Source organism: Micromys minutus (assembly GCF_963924665.1).
Source record: "Micromys minutus genome assembly, chromosome: 1".
NCBI classification, from domain to species: domain Eukaryota; kingdom Metazoa; phylum Chordata; class Mammalia; order Rodentia; family Muridae; genus Micromys; species Micromys minutus.
In genome coordinates, this window is record NC_137969.1 from 85690015 (window position 1) to 85716485 (window position 26471).

Genomic DNA, 26471 nt, shown 5'->3' on the forward strand with positions numbered 1-26471 from the left:
AACCTAAGCCGAAGCCTGCCCAACTCTCTGCCTTGTCTCTGTTCTCTCTACTCCACTGCACTTCCTCTTTCCTGTCTAGTCCTGTTCCCCAGCTCCCTGGGCAGCTCAGCTGCTGTTTCCTAACTTCCCGTGTGCTTCTAACAGCCACAGTCTGCTCTTGGGGATTGCTTCCCTTGAAAGATGAGTGGCAACCTCTCAGTCTCCCATAGGCCTTTTCTTTTCCCAGTTCAACAGGGATGTTTGGGGTCTATTGTTCTATGTAAAAAAGAAAAGTACAGGAAAACAGACATAAGTAAAAAATTACAGGACAATCTAAATGGTACATGCTATTTGAGACAGATGGATGGGAAAAACATACTGAGCAGGGAGTTCCAAGTCTTAGAACCGAGGAGGCGATTTTCTTTGTCCCTTGGTTAAAAATCTAAACTCTAAGAAAGAACCAAAAGCAATAAATTACCTGTGTTATTAATCTTTGCTTCCCTATACCTTTCATGTAATTGAGTAACAGTTGGGAACTGGATGAAGAGAAAACAGGAGCAAGCCATGTCTGAAACCAACAAGGGGTTAATATTTATTGCTTTCATTTTGTAAGTCTCTATTCTACCTAGCAACTAATGACACCAGATACAGTTCCCAGTTCTTATTGGAGAATGCACCTCCCACCCCACCCCCATCTCTGTAGTGCTCAGTTACCAAATTTCCCCATAAGCCGGTAGAGCACAAGTTCTCAAAAGATTCTTCAGGGGCCTGTCACTGTCTGGGGTTAAAAAAAAAAATCTGGAAAGAAAAGAACTTCAGTGGGGTTTGATGATGCTCCTGTTACCTCTCCTCACTGTATTCTTGGTGAAGCGAAGCTACAGTCGTAAGTATCCCAAGTGCTTTTTGCTTCCTAAACTTGTGGCTCAAACTATGAAAAAGCCAGAGGCAAATCCACAAGTCCTTTGTACCCAAGACTTGAAGGGTAAGGGACCAGCTGGCCTGCTGCCCAGATATGTGTGCATGGACGATGTCTGCCTGTCCAGAAAGACTGCCTCACTCTCCCTGAGAGCTGTCTCCTCATTTTGCTGTTATATCCTTACTTTTCCTTCTGTTTCTCTTCTTTCCTAACAATGAACCTTACAATAGGACGGTAGTGAGTTCCAGTCTGTTCCTTCTTCAGGCCAAGGGATAGTTTTTTCCTCCTCAGGACAAGGACAACCTGTAACAAAAGTGCAAGAAAACCATGGCTCTGAGCTTGTTTACTATGTGTAGGACATATTCACTGATTAAAAACAAAGTTCTGGGGCTGAAGAAATGGCTCAGCGGTTAAGAGCTCTGGTTGTTCTTCCAGAGGGCATCAGTTCAGTGGCTGGCACCCACATGGCCGCTCACAACTGTCTGCAACTCCAGTTCCAGGGGATCGGACATCCGCACACAGATACACATGCAGGCCAAATACCAAAGTACATAAAAATAAACAAAAATTAAAGTAAACAAACATAAAAAAATCCTCAGTAGTTCATCATAGTTTAGAGAGCTCGTGTCTCTAGAGAATCAGGAGCCCTGTGTTGCCACAAACACAGGGGAGTTCGTGTGACAGAAAGTGCCAGTCTTTGGTCCACAGAATTCCAGGACTCAGGCCACCCAAGCTACTGACTAATGCTCAGGACAGGAAGTAGCAACTGGATATGTGATGCAAATTTACAATTCTAGCTACTCTAAAGCTTAGGGGGTGGTGAGTTTGAGGCCAGTTTGAGTGGCATGAGACCCTGCCTCAGAAAAAAAAGGAAGAAGAAAAGGAAGAAAAGAGGAGGGGGAGAGAGAGAGAGAGAGAGAGAGAGAGAGAGAGAGAGAGAGAGAGAGAAAGGAAGAAAGAAAAATAAAGATGAGGTTAGATGGTTAGATGTTTCTCTGGCTGAAGGAGATTGCAGAAGCCTCTGGCACAGTGACCAAGCAGGCCTTTCTGTGATACCGCAGGACTTCCCCATGCGTAGATTAATTTGTGGGCAGTTATAGGATGGGGTGCTGCTCTGTGCTGGCTGTTTTCCTCTGACTCCTCAGAGGTGTTCCTGCTGTGTTGCTTTGTGTTCTGGTGGCCTATGGCTACAGACTGTGCTAGCATCTGTCTTGGCTCACTTGTTAGGAAACACTAGGAAAAGAGCCGAGAAAGAACATGGAGAAAAGAGATCGAAGTTTGCTTTTCTTGCCTCCTTCCTTCTTTCTGAGAATCTTGGGCAGTAGTTGTCTGTAGCTCTCTGCAGAGTAGGTTGTTTTTCCTTTTTTTCTGAAAAGTCCCTCTTTTTTATAGTTTTAGCTTCTTCTGGGTTTTAGTAATTCTTACGTGCTGTCTATTTCCCTCAATCTTAGGGGTGGGCAGGGTTTATTATAGTTGCTTCCTTATGGCTTTGCCCTGGGACCTATCTGGTAAAGGCTGTTTCCTCCCATAGTTCTCACTAAATGAATTTGAGGACAATGACAGGGAAGAAATTTCAGATTTATGAAAAATAGCTTAAGGTCCACATGACATTTGTGCCCAGTGTTACCCATAAATACTTTTACACCATAGATGGATGGCAGACATGGGGAAGAGAAATCAGTGTTTGAGACATAACTCCAGGAAATGTTAAGACAACTCTCATATTGCGTCCAGCATGTTGGTCTCTTCCGAAGCATAGCCCACAGATGACTATTCTGGCTCCTTCCTTTGAGTTCCCATAGCTCCTTTTCATGGCTTCCTTGTTTTCCAAAATCTTCCTATAGCTGCTTTTTGAACAGGTGGAAAGAGACCATTCCCTTTTCCTGTTTTTGTGACTTCGTTCCCAACAGATACTTAAGTGCTTTCTAAAAGACCTGATGTTTTGAAGTAATGTTCCTAAGACATTGAAGTCACCTGACTATGAAGTATAGCAAACTTAGACAATGATAATGAGTTCAAATGTAGAACTGTGATCTAATATATAATAATATACATTGTAGCTGCCGAACAATGTAGCAATTGGTGCTTTGTGCTTTTACCATTCACCTTGCTCTTCATTTCAACTGGTATGAAACTCAAGTGCTGATGTGTGTGTCTGTAATCAATACGGGATGCTACGCATGAGATTTCCCTTGCATAGCTATATAGAGCTCGTATGTTTTATCTTGATATAATCAAAGTTAGTCTCTCTCTCTCTCTTTTTTTTTTTTACAAAAGCTACAAGTTTATTAACATTATATATTCTAATGCTAGAAAACTTTCAAACAAGTCATTCTAAGTCTCAAATAAGAAATCACAATATTCAGTATTAATTAAAAAGATAAAGGATAACCAAGACCAGGCATGGCTGTTACTCATTTGGGGGGATCTGTATTGATGCTATACTTTTCCTTGAGAAGCTTCAGCTGCTCCTCCTTCTTCTTGGTGTCCATCTTCTGGAATGCCTGGTTAGCACTGTAATACAAAACCACAAGGTATCTGTTACAAACGTTGAATCCTGATAGGTGATCACAAGCATTCTTAACATCAAAGATATCTTCATAGACCACATAGGCTATTCCTCTGGTTTCAGGAGTATTTCCTACTCTGATTTGACGAATAGGTCCATATTTTCCAAATATATCATACATTTATTCTGCTGTGATTTTGTATGGCAAATTCCTTATATACAAAATCCGATTTACTTCAGGTGGGAGGCGGATAATCGCCCTCTTAGCCGCTTGCATCGCCATCTTGGCGGGCTGATGTAGGTTACTGTAAGATCCTTCTGGATATTTCTAAGTCTCGGCCGCCTTCGTGGGCAATACATCATCACATACAGGGTATTTACCCAAAGTTAGTCTCTTGATGCTATTTATAGTTTTATAGATGAGTTAGTACATTGCGTCAATCTAATTTATGAATGATGCTTCAGAGACAAAGACTGATCATGGACAAATCAGTTGTGTTAGTGTTAGAGGATATACTTGTAGATTATCTGCTTAGAAATAACCTGAACTGGACAGTGCTGGCACACGCCTTTAATCCCAGTACTTGGGAGGCAGAGGCAGGTGAATATCTGAGTTCAACAGCAGCCTGGTCTACAGAGTAAGTTCCAGGAAGGGGGTTGAGGTGTGGAAGAGAACCTTGAGTTCAAAGAGTTGGCATAATAAAATACAGGCAGTTTGATTTCAGACCGTCTCCATGGAGCTCTTGTCCAAGTTTATAAAAGAAGAAATTTCTTCAAGACAATAGTTCATTCCCCAAGGCCCTCTTCTTCATAGTTGATATGGAATGTTTCCAATTCTGATAAATATATTTTTAAGAAGATTTTATTTATTTTATGTATGTGAATACACACTAGAAGTGAGAGTCAGACCCCATTACAGATGGTTGTGAGCCACCATGTGGTTGCTGAGAATTGAACTCAGGACCTCTGGAAGATCAGTCAGTGCTCTTAACCACTGAGCCATCTCTCCAGCCCAGATTTTTCTTTTAACTAGGGAAAACAGCTATTTATTCTTGCTTGACCACAATCCTCTTACCCTAGAGAATTAATAAAAATTGAAGGGAGGAGGTCTAGATTAAAGATTATACACATAGCTGTTTAAATACTTTTATTTTATAAAGCTCAAATTGAGGTAGATACTAGGAACATTATTTTTGACATCTAAGTTTATGTAAAAGAAAATCTTTTAAGAATATAAGCATCAAGTCACATTTTATTATACTTTCAATGAGTTATTTAAAAAGATTCACTGTGAGTTCAAGGATAGCCTTGATCTACAGAGCAAGTTCAAGGACAACCAGGGCGACAGAGAAACCCTGTCTCAGGAAAACCAAACAACAATGAAGAATAGGATTCAGAAATTGAGATTCTTCTGAAATACATGAGACATGTGGTCATTACTGTACTTAAGGTATAGAAAGGGGAAACAAAGCATTTCTGCTCCCTTCTTCATTCACTCTCTGGAACACCATAGTGGTCTCCTTGATATTTTTCCAGTATGCATAGCATGCACTCTCAAGAATTTGGGCTCCATTATCTTGAAGGATCTTCCCCCATGGCCCCTCCTTCACTCTAGACACAAATCTGCTCAGTGTTACTTGGTCAAAGAAGCCATTTCTAGTTGGTTTAACACATTGGCTCTCTCTACTTTAGTTTTCTTTATTTGTTTGCTTCTTTTTTTGTGAGACAGGGCTTTTCTGTGTAGCCCTGGCTGTCTTGGAACTCATTATGTAGACCTGGCTGGCCTCGAACTCATAGAGCTCCACCTGCCTCTGTCTCCCTCCCACCTGCTGGGATTAAAGGCATATACCACCATGAACAGTAGTTTCTTAATACAATTTATTATCACTTGAACTTGTATTATGCATCAGTCAATGGATAATAACCCTTCTAGAAATTATCTCAGAGGACTGGTCCTTTATTTGTTCCTTATTGTGCTCCTAGCATCCTAGAACTGTGTTTACTGAAAATTCAGAAAAGAATAATACTTATAAAGAAATGAGATAATAGCAAGTGTTGAAAGGGTAGCCATTAAAGAGTAACTGTTACAGTTTCAATAGGAAATATTCCTCACAGGTATATGTGTTTGAACACTTGGTTTTCAATGGTGGCTCTGTTGTGATAGTCTAGAGTTTTAGGACATGGGACTTAGCTTGAAGACTTAAGGCTGCAGGGACAAGAATTGAGAGATAGAGGTGGATCCTACTTCTATCCCAAGCTCAGTACTTCCTGGCTGTATAGTGTGAAACTAGTGAGCTGCAAGCTCCTTCCTCTCCAACTAAGTTAACCCCAGTTTCCATGCCTGCTCCACTATGATGGACTATCTCCTTAGACCATTATGCAAATAAGTCCCTCCTGCCTTATGTTGTTTCTGTCAATCAAGTATAGCATCACAGCAATGAGAAAAGTAACTCATGCAGAAAAATTGGTACCAAGGGTGGGGTAGTTGCAGTGTTAAACCTGACTGTGTAGTCTGTAGGATTTCAGAAGTGACAGGTAAGAGTAATATAAAGTTTGGAGCTGTGTGCTAGCAAAACCTTAGAATGCTATAACTAGAGCTTTGTGAAATGTTCTGGCAGGGGCAAGAGGGACTTCATCAGAAATTGGACTAGAAACCATTTGTGTTACATTCTGGCAAAGAATCTATGTTCTTCTTGTGTCCTGAGAGTCCAAACAAGGCTGAATTAAAAAACAATGTACTAATTTGTTTGGTGAAGAAAATCTCTAGTCAGAAGTGTTCAGTCTGTGGTGGTCACTGTCCCTGCTTTTAGTCATATTACAGCAATAAACAGCCAAAAAGTAGAGAAGAAATATTTGAAAAGCATGTAGTTTGTCAGGGAAGGGAACATGACTATAGTTGTGGTCAAAGCAACTGTGGGGAAATGCTGTGACAATTCATAAAGGTATTAGTACAATTAAAGAAAAACCTCACATCTCTCCAGCCCCAAGATTTTGATCTGGGAACCCTTAAGATGTTAGAGAATTTTACCCTTGTATCATGAGATGCCCACTACCTCTTGGCTCAGGGTGGAATGCTTTGAACTGAATATGAAATACACCACCAGGCTTGTATATTTACACACTAGGTGCTCAGTTGATTACATCTCTTGAGAAGTTGTGCAGTTTGAGACACGGAACCTAAATAACAGGCCTTAAGGGTAGGGCTAAGGGTTGTTATCGCCCAGCACACTGTGAGACTGAGCCCTCTGCCTTCTGACCTGAAAAATGTGAGGAGCTATAGCACAAGCTCCAGCAGACCCAGACCAGTCGGTATCAGCCACCATTTCTTCTCCTTGTGGACTCTACTCCTTTATTCCATGAGCCAAAATAAATTCTTCCTCCCTTATGTTTCTATCACATATTTCTCTAGAGGAACAAGGAAAGTAATTAATGCAATGGCTAAGAAGTCATATTGTCACATTTGTCATTTTTAGACTCACTGAAAGAGCCAGCCACTTGACAATTATTAGGAGAGGGGACTAATGGTTTCTGCTGCATGCAGAACTATCAACATCACAGCATGCTTTAAGGAGTTCTTTTTACTAAAAATACAACCATTTACTTTTCTCCTCATTCCCACAATACCCGGATCTCAAAGAGTAGTTATCAGAAATCACAATTATTTTTATCTTACTAAGATACTGAGTTACTGTAGGAGGACAACAATAAACTGCTCTTTGTTGACATGGCTACCCAAGCAGAACCTACTACCCACCTAAGGAAGATCTACTTAGGCCTTAGGGACTGGAAAATCAGAGACTGAAATGTGTTTGACACAAGGGGGCAGGAGAGAGCACTTTAATCCAGGCCCTGGAAGGCTGTAGAATCCTATTGAGTGTCTATCAAGCAGAGTTGGGTAGTCATAGGTGAAGAAGCTCCCTATGTGTGAGTTCAGACTTGAATTTCTGGTTCCTTCACTGTGGCTTCTAAGGTTCTAAACGTAATTTAGTTAATTTTTAGCAATGCATTTAATCTCTCTGTACCTCCAATCTGAGGAACGGGAATGATAGGACCCACCTTGAAGGGTTTTTGTGAGGGCTGGGGATGTAACCCTGTAGAGTACTTACCTAGCTTGTACAAAGTTCTGGGTTCAATCCCCAGTGCTACCTGAACCAGACTTGGTGATTCATGAAGCAGGAGAATCAGAAGTTCAAGGTCATGATTGACTGCATAGAGAGTTTGAGGCCAGCCTGGAATACACGAGACCAGGTTTTGTTTTGTTCAATTATTGTGACGAATAATGAAGCCAATGTTTCTCAGGGGTTAGTATGGTGCTGACCACATGGTACTTGCATGATATATAAATAAATACATTTTAGTTTTATGATGGAGGTGCCTGCTGCCCTTTAGGACTCACTGAAGGTACAACTGATCTGGCTTGATTATTTTTTTGGAGGGTTTCTTAATGGACCACTCCTGAGAGAGCAGGGTCATCCTGCCTACACCCTATCGGTGCCTCTTTTGCAAGACTTGTATTTGTTCTGTTATATAAAAATCCCCAATTATACTGTAAATTTCTAGAGGGAAGACATGGTACCTGGCTCATTTTCCTCTTTCTGATGTTGCCTTATAGCTTGTCCACGGTAGATATTCAATAAAAACAAGTCTCTAGGGACGAATGCCTGAAAACACACTCTCCAGTATTTTACATTCTAGTAATTTTCTTTAGATGTTTGTCAAAAATGGCCCAACTGCTATTGTTCGAAGTTAAAGAGACAAAGCTCAGGGGAGCTGAATGAGCCGGCACATTGGTGTGAGAGATGCTTGTTGAGTTGGATGGCCTCTCCAGCAAGGCCGGGAGATTTGAGTAAACAGTAAATGGCCCTTGAGAAGCAGTGTGACTGGCTCAGCCAGACAAAGGGCCAAAAGCTAAGATCATAGATCTCAGCTCCACAGATGAGCAGTGCTGGTGACTCATGGAAGGGGAAGAACCCAACCTTACTGCATAATCACTGGAGCAAGAAGGGGATCAGAGTAAATGAAACCATTTCAGTTCTTCCAAATGATTCGACCTTAATAGCTATATTAAAGCTTTGAACACTCTGGTGAGATATGAATTGTCATAAGGTCTGACACGCTATGAAGGGGGGTGTAACATGGACTTTTCCTCATCTTCCCTGTTTTGAATTACTGACTTCATATCTGTCAGCAGACATCCTTATATTGTGAGGCGCTGCTTTAGAAGCCCGGCTCAAAGCCAGGCATGACTTAGACCTGCAGAGGCACTGGTTGGGTCCCACAGAGAATGAAGAGAAGGCTGTGGTGTTCTTGACCAGCACGCACACTTCTGCCAACCCCACTGCCCTCTCTCCCTGGCCTGCTCACCTCTTGACTCTGCAATCTCCTCCAAGATGTCGTCCTTTCTACAGACTTTCCCCAGAGACCACTTTAACATGATAGCCCATATCACGCTACTTTTGAAACCATCTTTCCTATCATCACCACATCCTGAATTTCCTGTACAACCTAGGAGTTCATTTCAGTTTACTTTGACCCTTAGTGATGATGACAATTCTTGTACTGATATTTAAATGGAAGAAAAAGTTAAAAAAAAATAGTAAGAAAGGAGCTACCAGGAGTGGTTGGGTACAGCAAGGAAAATCATGGTGCTTTTGAAAGTATTTTCTGCAGGAGGCCTGAGTCCTAAAAGCTGTACTGACTCTGCTTAATCAGGAAAGAGGGGTGTACACCCCAATATGAGTAGCTGGAAGATGGTAGAATGACAGTCCTCAATCGTCAACCCAGAGGCTTTATTAGTGAAACAAGGGAGTTGGACTGTCAGGGTTTTCTTCCCCTCAGAGGCTCTTCCCCTCGAGGCACAGCACCACTCCCCCTTCCCCCTGCCCTGCCAACCCAATGAATAGTCTTTGGCTCTTTCCTCAAGACTAGAGCATCACACTGTATATTATTTACAAGTTGCAGTTACCTGTAAGGTTTCATCTTCGGTCACACAGATGAAGTCTTTCCAGGTTGTAATTCCTAGGATTCTATAGTCGTGTTGGATAAAACAGTGGGATGGACACCGTACAGTGCTAGGGCACTGGTGCAGGAATGCTATGGAATGTGGTTCTGTCATCTGTGACTCTCAATGGCTTTCTTCCTTGCCTCCTCCTCAGGGACCCACTCGCTGAGATATTTTCGTCTGGCTGTTTCGGATCCTGGCCCTGGAGTCCCTGAATTTATCTCTGTTGGATATGTGGACTCACACCCTATCACTACATATGACAGTGTCACTCGACAGAAGGAGCCGAAAGCTCCGTGGATGACAGACAACCTGGCACCTGATCACTGGAAGAGGTACACTCAGCTGCTAAGGGGCTGGCAGGAGACTTCCAAGATGGAGCTGAGGCATCTGCAGAGGCACTACAACCACTCAGGTGTGACTGCAGCGATTGGCACCATTCTTCACTGCTTACTCCCCAGAGAAAAGGCCCTGGGCTGTGTGTGGCAATGTCACACGTGTTTATAGCCTCTGTGGCCTTTGGCAAAGCTTTGAAAATAAGGTTACTGGTGTTCTGTGCCCACCATCTCCCCTGTGGCTCTTTCCCACTGACCTTCTGTGGAAACCCTTTATCCCTTGTCCCCATATTCCTATCCCATTGGTATCCAACAATCTTCTCTTTCCTCATTCTAAATTTGCTTACCTTTGGAACTCATGTTCTGATGACTAGGCTTTGTGATTTGCTTATTTCTGCATAGAAACTTATGATATTAATTGCCTCAGATATATTTCTAGCTCCCTCATATCTCTTGCTCCTACACTGCATTCAGAATAGCTAGGAAATTTATCAATGAATCATCCCAAAGATAGAATAATTCCCCAAGGCAGGCATCGTTGTGATTCTTTGACATGCTGTGGGTACCTTACCAATGTCTGTGAGTAGGTGGGTGTGCAAAACAGGAAGCTTCTGGAACTCAAATATACAGACCTGTGTGGTGTTGTCTTCTAAGGCAAAGAGTGCTTCCAATCATGCTCCAGTCGCACCACTTGAGACGCCTCTCTCTGTCCTGTTTAAAGCCATCTTTCCATAGCCTGTGTATGTTTCAGGCCTTCACACGTACCAGAGGATGATTGGTTGTGAAATACTGGAAGACAGCAGCACCACAGGGTTTCTCCAGTATGCATATGATGGGCAAGACTTCATTATCTTCAATAAAGACACCCTGTCCTGGTTGGCTATGGATAATGTGGCTCACATCATCAAGCAAGCATGGGAGACCAACCTGCATGAGTTGCAATACCAAAAGAACTGGCTGGAAGAAGAATGCATTGCCTGGCTAAAGAGGTTCTTGGAGTATGGAAGAGATACTCTAGAAAGAACAGGTAATGGGAAGAGAAAACACCTTGTTCTCAACATCCTTAGAAAAACTGCCGTTGCGTCTCACTTCCTCTTCTGCAGGTGACATTCACCCTGTGCTGAAGTCCGTCTCTTGGTTGGACCGTTTTGACCTGTAACCCCCAAGAGCACTCTCATTGGTTTTATTTTTAGCAGCATCTTGACAAGCCTTAGCGGTTTCACTTGTCTTGACAGAATGTAGTGCCTCCAAGGGCACCTCTATCTGTCAGTGAGAGGCTGAGTAAAGCTTTTGGAAGCGGGGCTGTTGTTGCAGAGTATTTAAGAAGTAAGGGTTCACAGAATCCCTGTGTGAGTGCAAAGTTAGCCCTACGAAGAAGAGCCTTGGGAAGACAGGTTTTTTTCCTTACTCGGGGATTAACTCTTCAATTCTTCTGGGTACAGAGTTTATCTTCTGCCATAAGCGCATGATCCCACTAGCCAACTTCAGCAGCAAGTGGAACACTGCATGTTGGATTGGATGATTCGAAAATGTTTCAGGAAACCCCCGAACACTAGAGACCCTTTCTCAGGAGAGTAGTGGCCAGTCTGAGGGACTTTCCAGAGAGATATAGCAAGCCCCGGGTTGGGAGGAAGGGTGTTACTGTGGTTATAAACATGTGCTGCCTGCTGGGTGATGGTAGCTCACGCCTTTAATCTCAGCACTCAGGATGCAGAGGCAGGTGGATCTCTGTGAATTCAAGGCCAAACTGCTCTATAGACTGAGTTTTAGGACAGCCAGGGCTACACGGAGAGACCCTGTATCAAAAACAAAACAAACAAAATAGCCATGTGCTATCCATCTAAAATGTCCAGGCTTTGGAGGCAGAAGATTAGAGCTTGAGACTGGCTTTCTTCCCTGCCAGCAGAGTAATGGTCATGGGCTCAATGGCTTTAGTTAAGTTAACTACCCTATTTCAAACAGGTTCACATCCCATTCAAGAGCAAGAATCAGAGCACACAGGGACCTAAGAAACTACAACCAATACTTCAATGCTGTTCTCCATGGTGGTAGTGGGGTAGCTGAAGCTAAGAGCACAAATCTTACACCCTCATGGCTTCTCCATTCCACAAAACAGGCTACTACTGTCTCTGAGTACTTGTTTTGCCTAAAGAAATAAATCACAAGAGAACTGGCCTTAGTTGGACCACATGTGGCCTCCTTAACTAATCTCTGTGAACATCAGAAAAGACTTCAAAGATTAACAGTGGGTAACAAAGTTGTAGAAGGAACTAATGTCACACACAGCCAAAATGGTCTCATTTTGGAGATCCACCCAGGGCTCCTTTACAAGGGGTCTAGTGAGGATCCCAGTAAGGGGTGGTGACTCATCTGACCAAGTGCAAAATGAAAACTCCACTGCACTAGCATGATCTGAGGGGCAGGAAGAGAGGCATTCCTGCAAGGGTTGGTGGGCTTCCGGGACGTGTGGCTGCAGAGGAAAAGTGCCCAGGGCAGGACTGCCAATGTATTGAGATTGATTCTTCATCAGCTCAACTGCTCTCCTGCTGAGGCTGACCAGCTGGAAACCAAGGGCAGAGAAGTGCTAGAGTTTCAGTGTGAAGGGCTAGACAGATGATCTAAGGTCAGAGACCGGATCCAGGGGCTAACTCAAAGACACCAACCGTTCCACACTGAGTGATGGTTGTAGGGGAGGAATTAGCATGAGTACTTCATAGGAGCCCATGTCCCAGAAGGTTCTAGTGATGTCTTGAAATATGCTGTTGTTTGGCAGGAGAAGGAGCCTCTCCTATCAGGAAAAAGTGAAGCGTCTAGGTCAGTGAGCAAAGCCCTAGTCTCAAGTAATACAATGTTGCTTTGCTTACTTTGGAAGTTTGGAAGATGGTGTGGAGGAGAAGCTTGCTGAGCCTTAGGGCGCTGCTCTCATTGAACGTCTGACTGAAGAGTGTCTGCTAGGCTAAGATCTGATTAGATTCTATCTCAGATCTTGGCTGCCCTTCGTCACTAAGGATGTTTTAGGCTGAGTCTCAGCAGACAGGAAAGTGAAAGCAGGTGTTTACTTTCTTAGTTGGGTATCTTTGCCAAATGGCTGAGTTGGTTATTTTTGTCTTTGGTCTGACAGAATGCCTGAAACAACTTAATGTAGAGGAGGGATTACTAGTCACAGTTTCAGACATTTGGATCCATCCTGGTGGAAAGTGTTGGGTGAAGCAGTTGACTTCACAGTGCACAGGAAGTAGTGGGACTGAGGAAGGGGCCAGGGACAAGTCCAACCCCCAGGGATTCCTCACAGTGTCCTGCTTCCGTCAGCTGAACCCCACTTCCTAGAGTTTCCAGAACCTCACAAAATAACACCAACATTTAGAGAGCCTGAATTTAACACATGATCCTGTAAGGGATGTTTACATTCAAACACATCGGGAGCATTTGCCCAGAGTTGCCTGGCCTGCTGCTTGTCCTGAATACAGTACTGGACAGAGGTAGGAAAACCCAAGCGAGTTGTTAAGAATTGAGATTTAGAGCTTACTAGCTAATTCTGTTGATTCTGCCTGGTGTAGAAGCTCTTGGGATCAAGCAGGAGGAACCTGGGTTGTGTGGGAAGAGTATGGAAGGTTAGACTTAAATGTGTATAGTGTAAGTAGTGTAAGTGTAGTTCTCACACCGTCTTCTTTTGGTCAAAACCCCTGTCTTGGGAGGTAGATTCATTGCTTGCAGGAATAGTTTAAACAATAAATAAATAAATAAATAAATCTCTTGGCAATGTTTTATTTTGAATGTTGGAAAGTCTTTTCCTACAACTAAATTCCATGCCTCAGGTAAGAGACAAGGAAGGTATGACTGAGATGGAGGCTCTTCCCTGTGTCCACAAGGTTAGACACTAAGGTGAAGATAAGAAAGGAAGACTCACAGATGACTAGGAAGGTCCTCCAGACAGTGTGCTTAGTTTCAGTTAGGTTTTATGATCAGTTTCAGCTGGAAAGGTTAAGATAACACCATATGGCAAATGGACACATGATGTCATGAGGAAGTAAGATCACCAGTGGTGACTGGTGGTAAATAGGCTAAGCATAGTGGTACATACCTGTAATGCTAACATTTAACATTCAGGAGGCTGAGAGAGAGGCACTGCAAGTTCACTGTCTGTCTGTCTGTCTGTCTGTCTCATCATTGTTACAGCCCTTCTGTAATATTAATTTCTACAGCTTCTTTGAGGGCACATGGAACTATGACATGTGCTTGTATTTGATTATAACCATCAGAATGCTACTCTGATAGCATGAGGCAATCCAGAGCTTCCATTGACCTGACATGGCTGTGTGTTTCGATTGTCAGTAAGTACAGAATTGAGATATATTGCATTCTAAACTCCAATCTCTAGGTGACTTACTTACCAAGAACAATCATTTACATATGTTGTGACTCACTTTTCCTCAACACAGAAAGGTATGTATTTTGTTTTGTTGTTTTGTGTGCATTGGTGTTCTGCCTGTATGTCTGTGTGAGGGTGTTGGATCTTCTGGAACTAGATGGGGTCACAGACAACTGTGAGCTGCTGTGTAGGTGCTGGGAATTGGACCCGGTCCCCTGGACAATCAGACAGAGCCGTTAACCACTGAACCATCTCTCCAGCCCCCAGATAAGGGTATCTCAAAGGTGAACAGTAAGCAACTTCAATACAGTTTCCAAGTATTTGGTGCTATATGACTTTTCTCCCCTTAGGAAACAAAAGTGCCTCAGTTGCACATGTTCCCTTGCCTGTGGCATAGGAGAAAGGCCACAAAATCCAAGTTTGTTGTTGATGAATCTGGGTTCTGATTTATTCTCAGCTTTAGATATTTCTTGCAGCAAAGAAAATCAACTGGAAAACCATGTTTGAACACGGTTATTATGTTCAGTATTCAAGACCCTTCCGTTTAACTGTGGCTGCTTCTCTCTAGAGCATCCAGTGGTAAGAACAACCCGAAAGGAAACTTTTCCAGGGATTACAACTCTCTTCTGCCGAGCTCATGGTTTCTACCCACCAGAAATTTCCATGACGTGGATGAAAAACGGGGAAGAAATTGCCCAAGAAGTGAATTTTGGAGGGGTGCTTCCCAGCGGGGATGGAACGTATCAAATGTGGGTGTCGGTTGATCTGGACCCTCAGAGCAAAGACATTTATTCTTGTCATGTGGAGCACTGTGGTTTCCAAATGGTTCTGGAGGCCCCTCGGGGTAAGCATGGGGGTGGGGGTTGTCTGGGAAGTGACAGTGAGAAAAGAGATGGAAAACTGTAAAGCCTTCAAGAAAGGGAGGCTGGGTTACCTCATGGGTCTCCACATGAGTCACCTCAAGGGTCACCGCATAGGTCACTGCAGGCTTCACCAGGTAGCGGTACAATATCCAGCTGCTTTGTTTGTTTGTTTGGTTTTAGGGGAAGGGTTTCTGTGTAGCCCTAGCTGTCCTTAAACCTGCTTCATAGACTAAGCTGGCCTGGAACTCACAGAGATCCACCTGTCTCTGCCTCCCGAGTGCTGGGAATAAAGGCATGAACAGCTAAGCCTGACTTTGATTTCTATTTGTAATTTTAGAAGTTTTTATTTTATTTTATGTGTATTGTTATTATTATTATTTTGCCTGCATGGATGGCTGTGCACCACGTGTAGAGTGGCCAGAAGAGGATCCTTGAATCCTCGGGACTTAGAGTTATAGAGAGTTGTGAGCCACCAGGCGTGCTGGGAACCCAACCTCAAACCCCTGGAAGAGCAGCCTGTGCTCTTAACCACTGAGCCATCTCTCCAGCTGCAAGGCTTATTTTATTATTCTTATATGTATCTCTGTGTGTATCTCTGTGTGTCTGTGTGTGGGTGTGTGCATGTGAATGCAGGTGCCAGTCAAGTTCTCTTGGAGCTGAAGTTACAGATGGTTATGAGCTACCCCAGGCAGGTGCTGGAAGCTCAGGTCCTCCATAAGAGCAGTCAGTGCTCTTAAGTGCTGAGCCATCTCTCTAGCCCCCACAATGTTTGTTTTAAGATGTATTTATTTATTTGTTTTTTTATTTATTATAAGTACACTGTAGCTGTCTTCAGACACACCAGAAGAGGACATCAGATCTCATTACAGATGGTTGTGAGCCACCATGTGGTTGCTGGGAATTGAACTCAGGACCTCTGGAAGAGCAGCCAGTGCTCTTAACCCCTGAGCCATCTCTGCAGCCCCACTATGGTTCTTTTCAATCAGTGTTTCTCACAGTGTTTAGTTTCCACACTCTTCTATACTCATATGAATTACTGAGGACCTTAAATAGCTGTCATTCGTGTGTGTCATACCTGTCGCAGTTTACTATATTACGTATTACTTCTTTTAAAAATAGCCAGATGGTGGTGGCACATGCCTTTAATCCCAGCACTCAGAAGGCAGAGGCAGACAAGTCTCTGAGTTCGAGACCAGCCTGGTTTACTAAGTGAACTCTAAGACAGCCAGGACTACACAGAGAAACCCTGTTTAGAGGGGAAAAAAACTCCAAATAGATAGACAGACGGACAAACAGAAGCGGGTGGTAGAGGCACATGCCTTTAATCCCAGCACTGGGGGGTCTATGATGAGGGTGGGATGCAAAGGCAGGTTGATCTCTGCATTTGAGGCCAGCCTGATCTGCAAAGTGAGTTTCAGGGCAGCCAGGGGTACACAGAAAACACATAAACAAATAGAAGAAAGCATAAAGCATGTATTTATGTGCTATCAGACAGGCTTCCTAATAAACATGACACACTTAATGCAGAAGGCAGGAGCAACGTGGAGGTTTCTCTCATTTACTTACAGAATCAGGGAACATCCTTCTAGTGGTGCACACAATCTCCGGGATCATAATATTCATCATTGTCCTGGCTGGAGTTGGTGTTCTGATCCAGAGAAGAAGTTCACGAGGTGAGATGCTGCTAGTGGTCTTCTTGCTTGCCGCAGCTCCTGAGACTTCTGTTTACTGGATCTGCCTCTTGAGTTCTGTTTAGGAAACGGTTGACCCTCATGTTAGAATCACATGAGGGTCTTAGACAACTTGCCCCCTCTATAGAGAAAACACCTGTTAATTTTCCCATTTGTCTTAGTTTGGGTTTCCATTGTTGTGAAGAGACACTATGACCAAGGCATCTTTTAGAAAAGACATTTAATTGGGGCTGGCTTACACTTTAAGAGATCCAGTGCATTATTATCATGTCAGGAAGCACGGCAGCATGCAGGAAGACATGGCACTGAAGGAGCGGATTGTTTTGTGTTTTGATTAGAAGGCAGCTAGAGGAGGGTCTCAAAGCCCACCCCCACAGTGACACACTTCCTCCAACAAGGCCACACCCACTCCAAGGCCACACCTCCTAATAGTGCCACGCCCTGGACCAAGTATATACAAACCACCATACCATTCTTCTATCCCAGTTACATGAAAGGCCTCTTTCTTTGAAATTCATTTCTCAGAAAACCAACTGCTTAAAAGTAGAAACCTCAGTAAAATAGAACTTGAGATAAGGTAAGAAGGAAGGAGATATGCTTCTGATAGCACAGATAATAAATCCATTCATTAAACGTGAAGAAATATCTCTTGTATAAATCTATTCACTTAGGGGGGATGGGAGTGGGGAAAAGGGGATAACATTTGAAATGTAAATACCGAGAATTTGTAGATTTATGTTAAGAAGGTACATGATTGGACAGGGAGAGATAGGCGGCAAAAAAGGAAAGAATATCCAATAAAAAATGAAAAAAGCATGTATGAAATGTCTGTCGTGCCTTAAGCACTGTACTGGCTCCTAGGAAACTGCAATGAGAAGTGCAATGAAGACCCCATGTCATAGAGCTAATGACATAGTCTAAGATGTCATTTGCTATTTCTAGTTCACTAGTTACTCAAGCTGATCAGGACAAATATTAATGAAGCCTGGATCAGGGCTCAGAAGCCAGGTGGACAGGAGCATGCCTTCCTTGATTGTTGTTGACTTGAACCCGATTCAGGAGGTGCTGTCCCTGTGTGGCATTAGTTACTCGTCAGACCAGCCCGTTTGCTAGAAATCAACCCAGCGAGTGGGTAAGGTTCCCTAATACAGTACAATATGAACCCTAAACAAACTAATACACACATCTCAAGAAGAAAGTTCCCGCCTTCTCTCTTCTGCAGTTTGTGTATTTTGAGTTAAAATGTGTCAAGTTTTAGGAGATTCTTGAGAAAGCAGACTAAAGCTTCTAGGTTTTGCTGAATATTGAATAATTTTTGAGCTGTGAGGAGACTGTTCCCCTAACTAAAACCTTTTCCTTTCAGAACCAAAAGGAGTCACGTACCAACCCACCCAAGTGCATGGGGACAGTCCTCCCTCTTAGGAGCCATGGTCTCTGCTCTCAGAAACCCACGTGCCATATTCCTGACACAGTGTGGATTGTACCATTGAGCATTTGTGACAGGAAGATAGGAGCTACAAATTTTTCTTCATCCTTTGGCTTGAGAAGAGCTGTCAACTTTTAGGCTCTTGATGAATTCACAGTCGATTTTAAATACAGCTTGTCTCATGACCCAATACTGCCCAATACCCTTTTTCTTAATGGTGATTTACAGTCAGATTACAGTCTTAGAGCTGCAAACAACTTTCTCATCCAAACAGAAGATGTCTTCTAAAAATGTCACAGACTTGAGCATCCAACCTTTACTTGACATCATGTGCAAGTTCCTGATTCTACCACAAAACAGACTTTCTTTCTTTTTCTTATCTTATGCTGCTCTTTTTTTTTTCTTACAACTTTATTTTTTTTTAAAGAGGAATACATATACAGATTTTAAAGGCATTTTAGCATAACACTATATAAATATTTTTGTCAGTAATTAATTCTTTTAGAGGTTTGATACCATGCATTGAAATCCCACTAGTTACCATAAGCATAAAGTACATGTAGGACAGAAGGTAACATGGAAACAGATTTCTTGGTGAGTATAGATTAAGCATAATGATCTGTGAATATAAAAATTGACACAAGGATACTATCTTAGCTCTTGGATTATTAGTGATTTAAGGTCCAGGTGTACCACACTCTGAGAGGGTGCTATACATTTATTTTTTTCCTAAGAAGGACTGAGGCTTTTATTTTTTGGCCTTTGTTTTTCTTGAGCTTCATATAACCTGTGAGTTGTTTCTGGGGTGTTCAGAGCTTTCTGGGGTTAGTATCCAATTATCACCAACTGCATATTATGTCTGTTCTTTTGTGACTGGGTTATCTCACTCAGGATGATATTCTCTACATGCATCCATTTTCTTAGGAATTTCATAAAGTCATTGTTTCTGATAGCTGACTAGTACTCCATTGTGTAAATATACCACAAGTTTTGTATCCATTCATCTACTGAAGGACATTTTGGTTCTTTCCAGCTTCTGGCTATTATAAATAGAGCTGCAATGAACATTGTGGTGCATGTATCTTTATTGTATGTTGGAGCATCTCTGGGGTATATGCCCAGAAGTGGAATAACTGGGTCTTCAGGTAGTACTATGTCCAATTTTCTGAGAAACCACCAGACTGATTTCCAGAGGGGTTGTACCAATTTACAACCCCACCAACAGTGGAGGAGTGTTCCTCTTTCTCTGCATCCTCACCAGCATCCGCTGTCATCTGAGTTTTTGATCTTAGCCATTCTGACTGGTGTGAGGTAAAATCTCAGGGTTGTTTTGATTTGCATTTCCCTGATGACTAAGGATGTCGAGCACTTCCTTAGATGCTTCTCAGCCATTTGATATTCCTCAATTGAGAATTTTTTGTTTAGCTCTGTACCCCATCTTTAGTATCTAACTTCTTGAGTTCTTTGTATACATTGGATATTAGACCTCTATCAGATGTGGGGTTGGTAAAGATCTTTTCCCATTCTGTTAGCTGCCATTTTGTTTTCTTGAAAGTGTCCTTAGCCTTATAGAAACTTTGCAATCCCATTTGTCAATCTTTGACCTTAGAGCACAAGCCATTGGTGTTCTGTTCAGGAAATTTTCCCCTGTGCCTATGTGTTCTAAGGTTTTCCCTACTTTCTCTTCTAATAGTTCAATGTACCTGGTTTAATGTAAAGATCTTTGATCCACTTGCACTTGAGCTTTGTACAAGGAGATAAGAAAGGGTCTATTTTCATTCTTTTGCATGCTGAGTGCCAGTTGAACCAACACCATTTGTTGAAGAGGCTGTCCTTTCTCCATTGAATGTTTACAGCTCCTTTGTCAAAAATCAAGTGACCACATGTGTGAGGGTTCATTTCTGGATCTTCTATTCTATTCCATTGATCAATATGCTTATCTCTGTCCCAGTACCATGTGGTTTTTAACACAATTGCCTTGTAATATAGCTTGAGGTCTGGGATGGTGATTCCCACAGATAAAAATAGACTTTCTTGTTCATTTTCTCTCATGAGAATGTTTACCATGTAAGAACTTCGGCCATCATGGCTCTCATGACTGAGAATTTATAAGTAGGGTTGAGCCAGCCCATGAAAACAGCCTAAAAGTTTCTACAACAGCCTTTGAAGAAACAAGTTACTATATATAAATCATGGCCCAAGGGGAAGCTGAAGTACCCAGTTCATGATGGCTCTGCCAGAAAGCACCAAATGTTGAACGTCTGTCTGGATCTACGGCAATGGCTTCCTTCACTCTTGCCGTTCTGTGAGAAATTAGAACAATAATTTATCAAGCTGAGTGTGAAAGGAATCCTAGAAGCCCAGTACTCAGAAAACTGAGGCAGGTAGATTATATGTTTGGGGCTAGCTTTAGCTACACAATGAAATCTTATCTGAAATAACCAAACCACCACCACCACTACCACCACCACCACCATCAACAACAACAAAACCACACTAAACAGAACTAAACTATAATTACCAGACATATTTTCCCCTCCCATAGAACTGCAAAGACTTAGACTCACTTGAATTATTTCAATGTGAAAATAATATATTTGGCTGGAGTTGACCCAGTGGGTAAAGATGTGTGTTACCAAGTGTGTCCACCTGAGGTCAGTCACCCTGACCCACACAGTGAAAGAGAGAACTGACAACTGACTCCTGAAAGTTGCCATCTCACCTCTCCATGAAGGCTAAATAAATGTTTTTTAAAACCTGGAAAAATGTGATCACATGTTTATATTTCAAAAGGAGTCCTCCACACTCTGGTGCTGGAGACTGAACTAGGACAGAAAGACAGAAGTTAGAACTGAACCTTTGGGGACTTAGCATGGAACTCAGTGGCAGAGAATTTTCTTAGCATGTGTGAGGCCCTAGGGTCAGTCTTCAGCACTGCAAGCACAAACACACACACCACCCCCACCACCTCCACCACCACCAACAACAAACAAACAAGCAAAAAAACCTAAAACTTTGGATCTTTTATTTTGTAAGTTGTTTAAAGTCATATTGTTTCTTAATACTTTAGACCTGTCATTTAATTAATTCACATTTACTGATTATAGATATTCAGTAACTGAGGTCTGTGGATGGCATGCCATAATCTAAATGTTACAGAGATCTGCACTACCACTCCGATTGTGTTTAGGCTTTGAGTTTTCCTTGCTAATATTTTAGATCAAGAACATTACATGAAGAACTTGTTTGACTGGTTTTGTTTTAAACTCTACTACATTTATTATGTCTTTCTGTTTAGCATGTACAGACCAAGGTTTTGTCCATAAGGTGGAGAATGGAATGGGTTAGGAGGGAAGCAGTTTGAAGGGTGGTGTGGGGGCTGGGCACAATACTCAGTTGTTAGACTGCTTGCTTAGCATTTGCAAGCCCTGGGTTCAATTTCTAGGGCAACATAAAACTGGGCATGACAACACATGCCTGTAATCTCAATACCTGGGGGAGAAAGGCAGGAGGATCAGGGTTTCAAAACCACCCTCAGCTACAGAGGAAATTTGATGCCAGCCTGAGATACATGAGATTCTGTAAATAATAATAAATAATAATAATAATAGTAATAATAATAGCAGCCATTTGGTTACAGGTTTCTTGCTGCCCTTCTTTGACTCACAAAATTGATGAGAAATGAAATGTTCTGCTCAGGCATATAGTTCATATACCTTGCCTGGAAATGCTTGAGGTCATGAATCCAACCCCCAATAACACATGGAGTATGGGGGAGAGTGTTGTTGGAACAATTCCCATGTTTGGATCTTTCCCTTATCTCTGAGGAATTGCTGGATTTTCCTCTTCTATTTTTGGAGAAGAGAAGAGCACTCCTCTTTGAATCACAAGGTCCATTAGTTGGTGATTTTCTGGCAAGCTCCCACAAGGCAGTCATTTTGATCACTCTAGTCTGAGACTTTGTCCTCATGTGTGCAGGTCAAGCATCCCCAGGAGGTAGTCAAATGGATACATAGAGAGAAATGCCAACTGCCAATGCATTCTCTTACTGTCAGGAACAGAACTGCCAAATGGGTCAGGTCTAGTTTCACCTGCACTGCACAGAAGGGGGGGGGTTGCTAACACCAGACTTAGGGGCACGGGGACATATTGTTTTGCCTCCTATCTTTTCATAACAATATATTCACATAACAGTTAGTTCACAGAATGTTCCCTTGGGAGAAGGGGTTTGTCTCAAGCCACAAAGAGTGGACAGCAAGGCTAGAAAGGAATCTGGGTGTCTGTCTCCAACCTGGGTCTTTCTCCCTTGCTTGATTGGCAGCATTGCCATCCTTAGATGATGACCTCCACTGGCCCTTTCAGTGCCTCCCATCAGATAGATGCTGGTCCTCCTTCAACCTCTGTCTTTAAAGTCTCTGCAGCTCCCTTTCACTTTGGATTTTCCTCCTTCACTGTCCTTCTAGCTTGTAATTATCCCAAACCTCACAGGTTATAAACAAAATCTCCAAACTCAGCTGCTTAAAAACAATCATTTCAGTATTTTCCATAGCTTCTAAGGGTCAGGAATTTGGGTAGAAACCGAGCAGGCAATGTTGGCTTATAGTCTTCCCTGGAGCTGCAGACAATCAGTGGTTAAAAGTAAACAGTGAAGGGCTAGAGAAACTGTGGGACAGTGGAAGTTCCCAGTCTCTAAGTCAAGCCAAGTTTCACATGCCCGGGGTGGGACAGGGACTCTAAGATGGCTCTCTGTGTGGGCTAGTTTGGGCTTCCTCACAACATGGTGGCCTTGGAGCAATCAGATACTGTAGGTGGTAGCCAACTCCCCTCACTTTTTTACCATGCCCTTAGTTGGCCAAGAAGGTCTTCACTAAAGCCTGATTGATTTCAAGGAGAAGCAACACAGACCCTGGCACTCAATAGGAAAACTGTCAAAGTGAGGTTGTGAAGAGCATATGTAGATAGGATTGACCATTTGCCTAATAAGCTTCACTGGAGAAAGTCTGGGGCTTCTGGATGGGAGATTGTGATGCCTTTCAGCAAAAAGACAAGTTCTAGTGGAAGGGAGTCAGTGATGCCTTTCAGTGGGTTAAATGAGCTGAGTTCTTAGCGACCCTGGATATAAGGTTAATGAAAAAAGAATGGAGATGCTCTGTACTAAGGGAACATCTTGAGACTTCCATTGTAGCCTTCTTGTTGAGTTCCCCTCTTCTTTCCACAACTGGCAGGGCCAAGAGAAAACACAACTTTTTGCTCTGGTTTTTAATTTCTGTTTTGTGAACCAGCAGAGCCACAGCTGACCTATGAAGGACAGTTGTGGCCATGATGAAACACCATGACTGAAAACGATAGTTGTGGCCAAGACACTGTCTAGTGCCTTGGAGTTTCTATTGCTGTGATGAAACGCCATGACTGCAAACAACTTGGGAAGGAAAGGACTTCTTTGGCCTCACACTTCAATTTCACTGTTAAAGGAAGTCAGGGCAGAAACTCAAACGGGGCAGGAATCTAGAGGAATCTAGAGGCAGGAGCTGATGCAGAGGCCACGGTAAGGTGTTGCTTCCTGCTTGCTCCTCCTGGCCTTCCATCATCTATCACTAATTAAGAAAATGTCCCACAACAGGATCTCATGGAGGCAGTTCCTCAGTTGAGGTTCCCTCCCTTTAGATGATCCTAGCCTGTGTTTAGTTGACATGAAACTAACCAGAGGTCACATGGCTTGGCCTATAGAATGGACTTTGACCCCATTTGCCCTTTTGGTGGGGGATCCTCATGCAGTTGTGCAGGCTGCAGTACACACAGCAACTCACCATAGCATTAGAAAACAAACAGACTCAGCGTGGAAGCAATCGGATTTATCTGGAAGGGTGGAGTAATGGAGTAAAAACGTTCATCTAACCCAATGGGAAAGACATAGATGTCCTGCTTAGGTCACTCAGTTAAAAGTGTCTCAATCATTTTACATAATCACGGTGTTTATTTGTAACAATCTATTTTTGAAAATTTATATAACGTTTCACGGTCAGCTTCCATGATCCCTTGTACGTAGTAGAAACTCAGTACGTGCTTCTTGAATGAGTCAGTACAGTATTTTAATGAGCAAGTCTACACGTACTGGTGCAAAAGGACAGTGTCATCTTACAGCTGAGGTCACGGAGGAGAAACAGCCTGTGCCAGTCCAAGTCCCCAGAGTGAACAGTCCAGAGCTTTGTCTGAATTCTCAATGGATTTCAACAGCATCAACATGTTTTTAAAGTATCATTCATTAGTTTATGGGGGGTGACGCGTGCACATTGCAGTGCATGCCAAGATGCTCATGTGGAGGGCCAAAGCCAGCTTATAGGAATTGGTTTGGTCTCTCCATCATCTAGATCAAGCTCAGGTTGTTAGGTTTGGCAAGTGCCTTTACCTGTTGAATTGTCTTACCAGCTCAACACTCTTAGTTTAATAAACTTTAATGTCACACTCACCTTCCACCCCACCCCCAGATTTTAAGATGTATCTCAGGCTTGTTCCTTTTGTCTCTGCTTCTGCACTGAGCTGGTAAGCTGAGCTATTACAGCTAGGATCTTATTGAAACTCTGCCCTGTCTGTGTAATTAGATCCCAAATTTTACCAATTTCCACCTTTGTCCTCTGTAAACACATTGAAGATAAGGACAGAATTCAGTGCTTTTTATGTGAGGTGCTCTCCCTCTCTCCCTCCCTCCCTCCCTCCCTCTCTCTCTCTCTCTCTCTCTCTCTCTCTCTCTATCTCTCTCTCTCTCTTTCTCTCTCTTCCCCCTGAGACAGGGTTAGTTCAGGCTGCCTCAAACTTACAATATCCTCATGTATTACCATGTTCAATAAGGAATAAGATTCCCACTTCCCTTTTCTCTGGCACAGGGTCTCATGTAGCCCAGACTAGCCTCAAACTCAATTCATAGCAGAGCTGAATATCTGGTCTTCCTGAGACAATGTTCCTCTTAAAAGCTATAAGGAGTGCTTGGCCAGACTCCGAAGGACAAATATTTCATATTGTCTTCCACATGCAAAATCTAGATATAAACAAATAGAAAGGACTTGTAAGAAGTCAGACTGTGAGGGAGAGGATGAGATCTAAAGGGAGGGGAGAAGGGTGGTAGTAAGAGAGAGGAATGAGGAGGAAGAAAAGGGTTGACTGCTTCTCTTGTAGGTACAGTCTAGATTTGTGCATTTGTGGGGGTGGGGAGCAGGTGTGGTTGTGTGTGTTACTCGAGACGGAACTTAGAACCTCAAATATGTTGAGCAAGGGCTCTAACATTGGGCTATATGCCCAGGCAGAATATTTCATTATCAAACTCTACCCTACCTCCTCATGTGTTACTGGGGATTGGTTTTAGAATCTCAAGCATGCCAAGCAAGGTATAAGGAGCTGTACGCTGGAGCAGAACATTTCATTTCTCATCAGTGCCTGTCTAGGAGGGAATATGGAGGAAGGTTTCTTAAGGAAACTTGGTCCTTACTGCTTTTTTTCTCTTCTTCCTTCCACCTGGAGTTAACTGAACCCAGTACTGGATGGGGGACAGTGCTCAGCAGTTGTCCCTTGTGGGGGCTGGGTGTGAGAGAATGTTTGGGGCCAGAAGGCTCTGTGTCTTGGCACTGAGGGACTAAATGACAGAGTGGCAGCCGGAAGGCTGCATTGGCCTGGAGCCCTTGGCAAGGAGAGCCTGAGTCTGAGGCAAACTTGATGGCAGCAGCCAGACCTCCGAGAGGTGACAGAGGGATCAAGGGAGGAGACACAGTTTCTGAGACCAAGCTTCCCCACAGAAATACAGCCAGGGAACAGGGCCTACGGATGAGACCAGAAGCCACCAGAATGGGAAAGGAAGCGCCACCCCTGGGGAAATAAGGCATCAGAGTCAAGATGAAGCAGTTTCTGTCCCTTTTTTTCCTTGATAAATATTAGGGTGGAAGCTTCGGTTACCGGAAAGGAGTGAAAGTTCATGGTTGTTTCTTGTTTCTCTCCTTTTTTTCCTTTCGCAACAGGACAGTAGCATAAATAGAGAATTCCAGGAATACTCTGAGAAGAAACATGGTCTAAGAGGTGACGATTCTGGGAAATTTTAAGGGGTTGTAATAATAAAAACACAATCATTTAAAGTCACATCCTTTTCTGTCCTTTAAAATACCTAAGCACATGCTCTGCCCATTACTCACAGACAGCTATGGCTACATAATCTGTGTATTACCCACAACAGGAAGTTGTCAAAGCAGAGGGAGCCCCAGAGGCTGAGTACTAGGGTTGCATATCACCCTACTCACAACAAAAAGAGCTGGAATTAGTCATTGATCCTTGTGGATTCCCCAAAGAGGAAGCTCAAATTACCTTAATCCAACTGTGGCCTTTCCAAGCAAAACTGAAATC

General features: G+C 42.9%; 1 protein-coding gene and 1 pseudogene across 3 annotated transcripts; one reads left to right on the forward strand and one right to left on the reverse strand.

The window, feature by feature from the left end:
• The first annotated feature begins 729 nt into the window (after positions 1-729).
• LOC308425732 (major histocompatibility complex class I-related gene protein) lies at positions 730-26164 on the forward strand. Of its 2 annotated transcripts, XM_080923215.1 has the most exons (6): positions 730-862; positions 9560-9820; positions 10492-10767; positions 14678-14953; positions 16541-16645; positions 26093-26164. In XM_080923215.1, the coding sequence occupies exons 1-6, from the start codon at positions 808-810 to the stop codon at positions 26098-26100; spliced, it is 981 nt and encodes a 326-aa protein (XP_080779341.1). In that variant the 5' UTR covers positions 730-807; the 3' UTR covers positions 26101-26164. The 2 variants fall into 2 exon arrangements, with proteins under 2 accessions (XP_080779341.1, XP_080779340.1); XM_080923214.1 differs by lacking the exon at positions 26093-26164 and having other exon boundaries at positions 16541-16873.
• On the reverse strand, positions 3310-3687 carry LOC308422150 (splicing factor 3B subunit 6-like; annotated as a pseudogene). Its single transcript has one exon. The product of its transcript is annotated as a splicing factor 3B subunit 6-like (transcript).
• Positions 26165-26471: the final 307 nt, after the last annotated feature.

What these genes read in the sequence shown, in the direction of transcription:
- LOC308425732 (XM_080923214.1), top strand. Translation starts at nt 808, where the DNA reads ATGATGCTCCTGTTACCTCTCCTCACTGTATTCTTGGTGAAGCGAAGC. An exon ending in GGTGAAGCGAAGCTACAGTC is followed by an intron (nt 863 to 9,559) that starts GTAAGTATCCCA and finishes CCTCCTCCTCAG; the next exon opens with GGACCCACTCGCTGAGATAT. An exon ending in AGATACTCTAGAAAGAACAG is followed by an intron (nt 10,768 to 14,677) that starts GTAATGGGAAGA and finishes GCTTCTCTCTAG; the next exon opens with AGCATCCAGTGGTAAGAACA.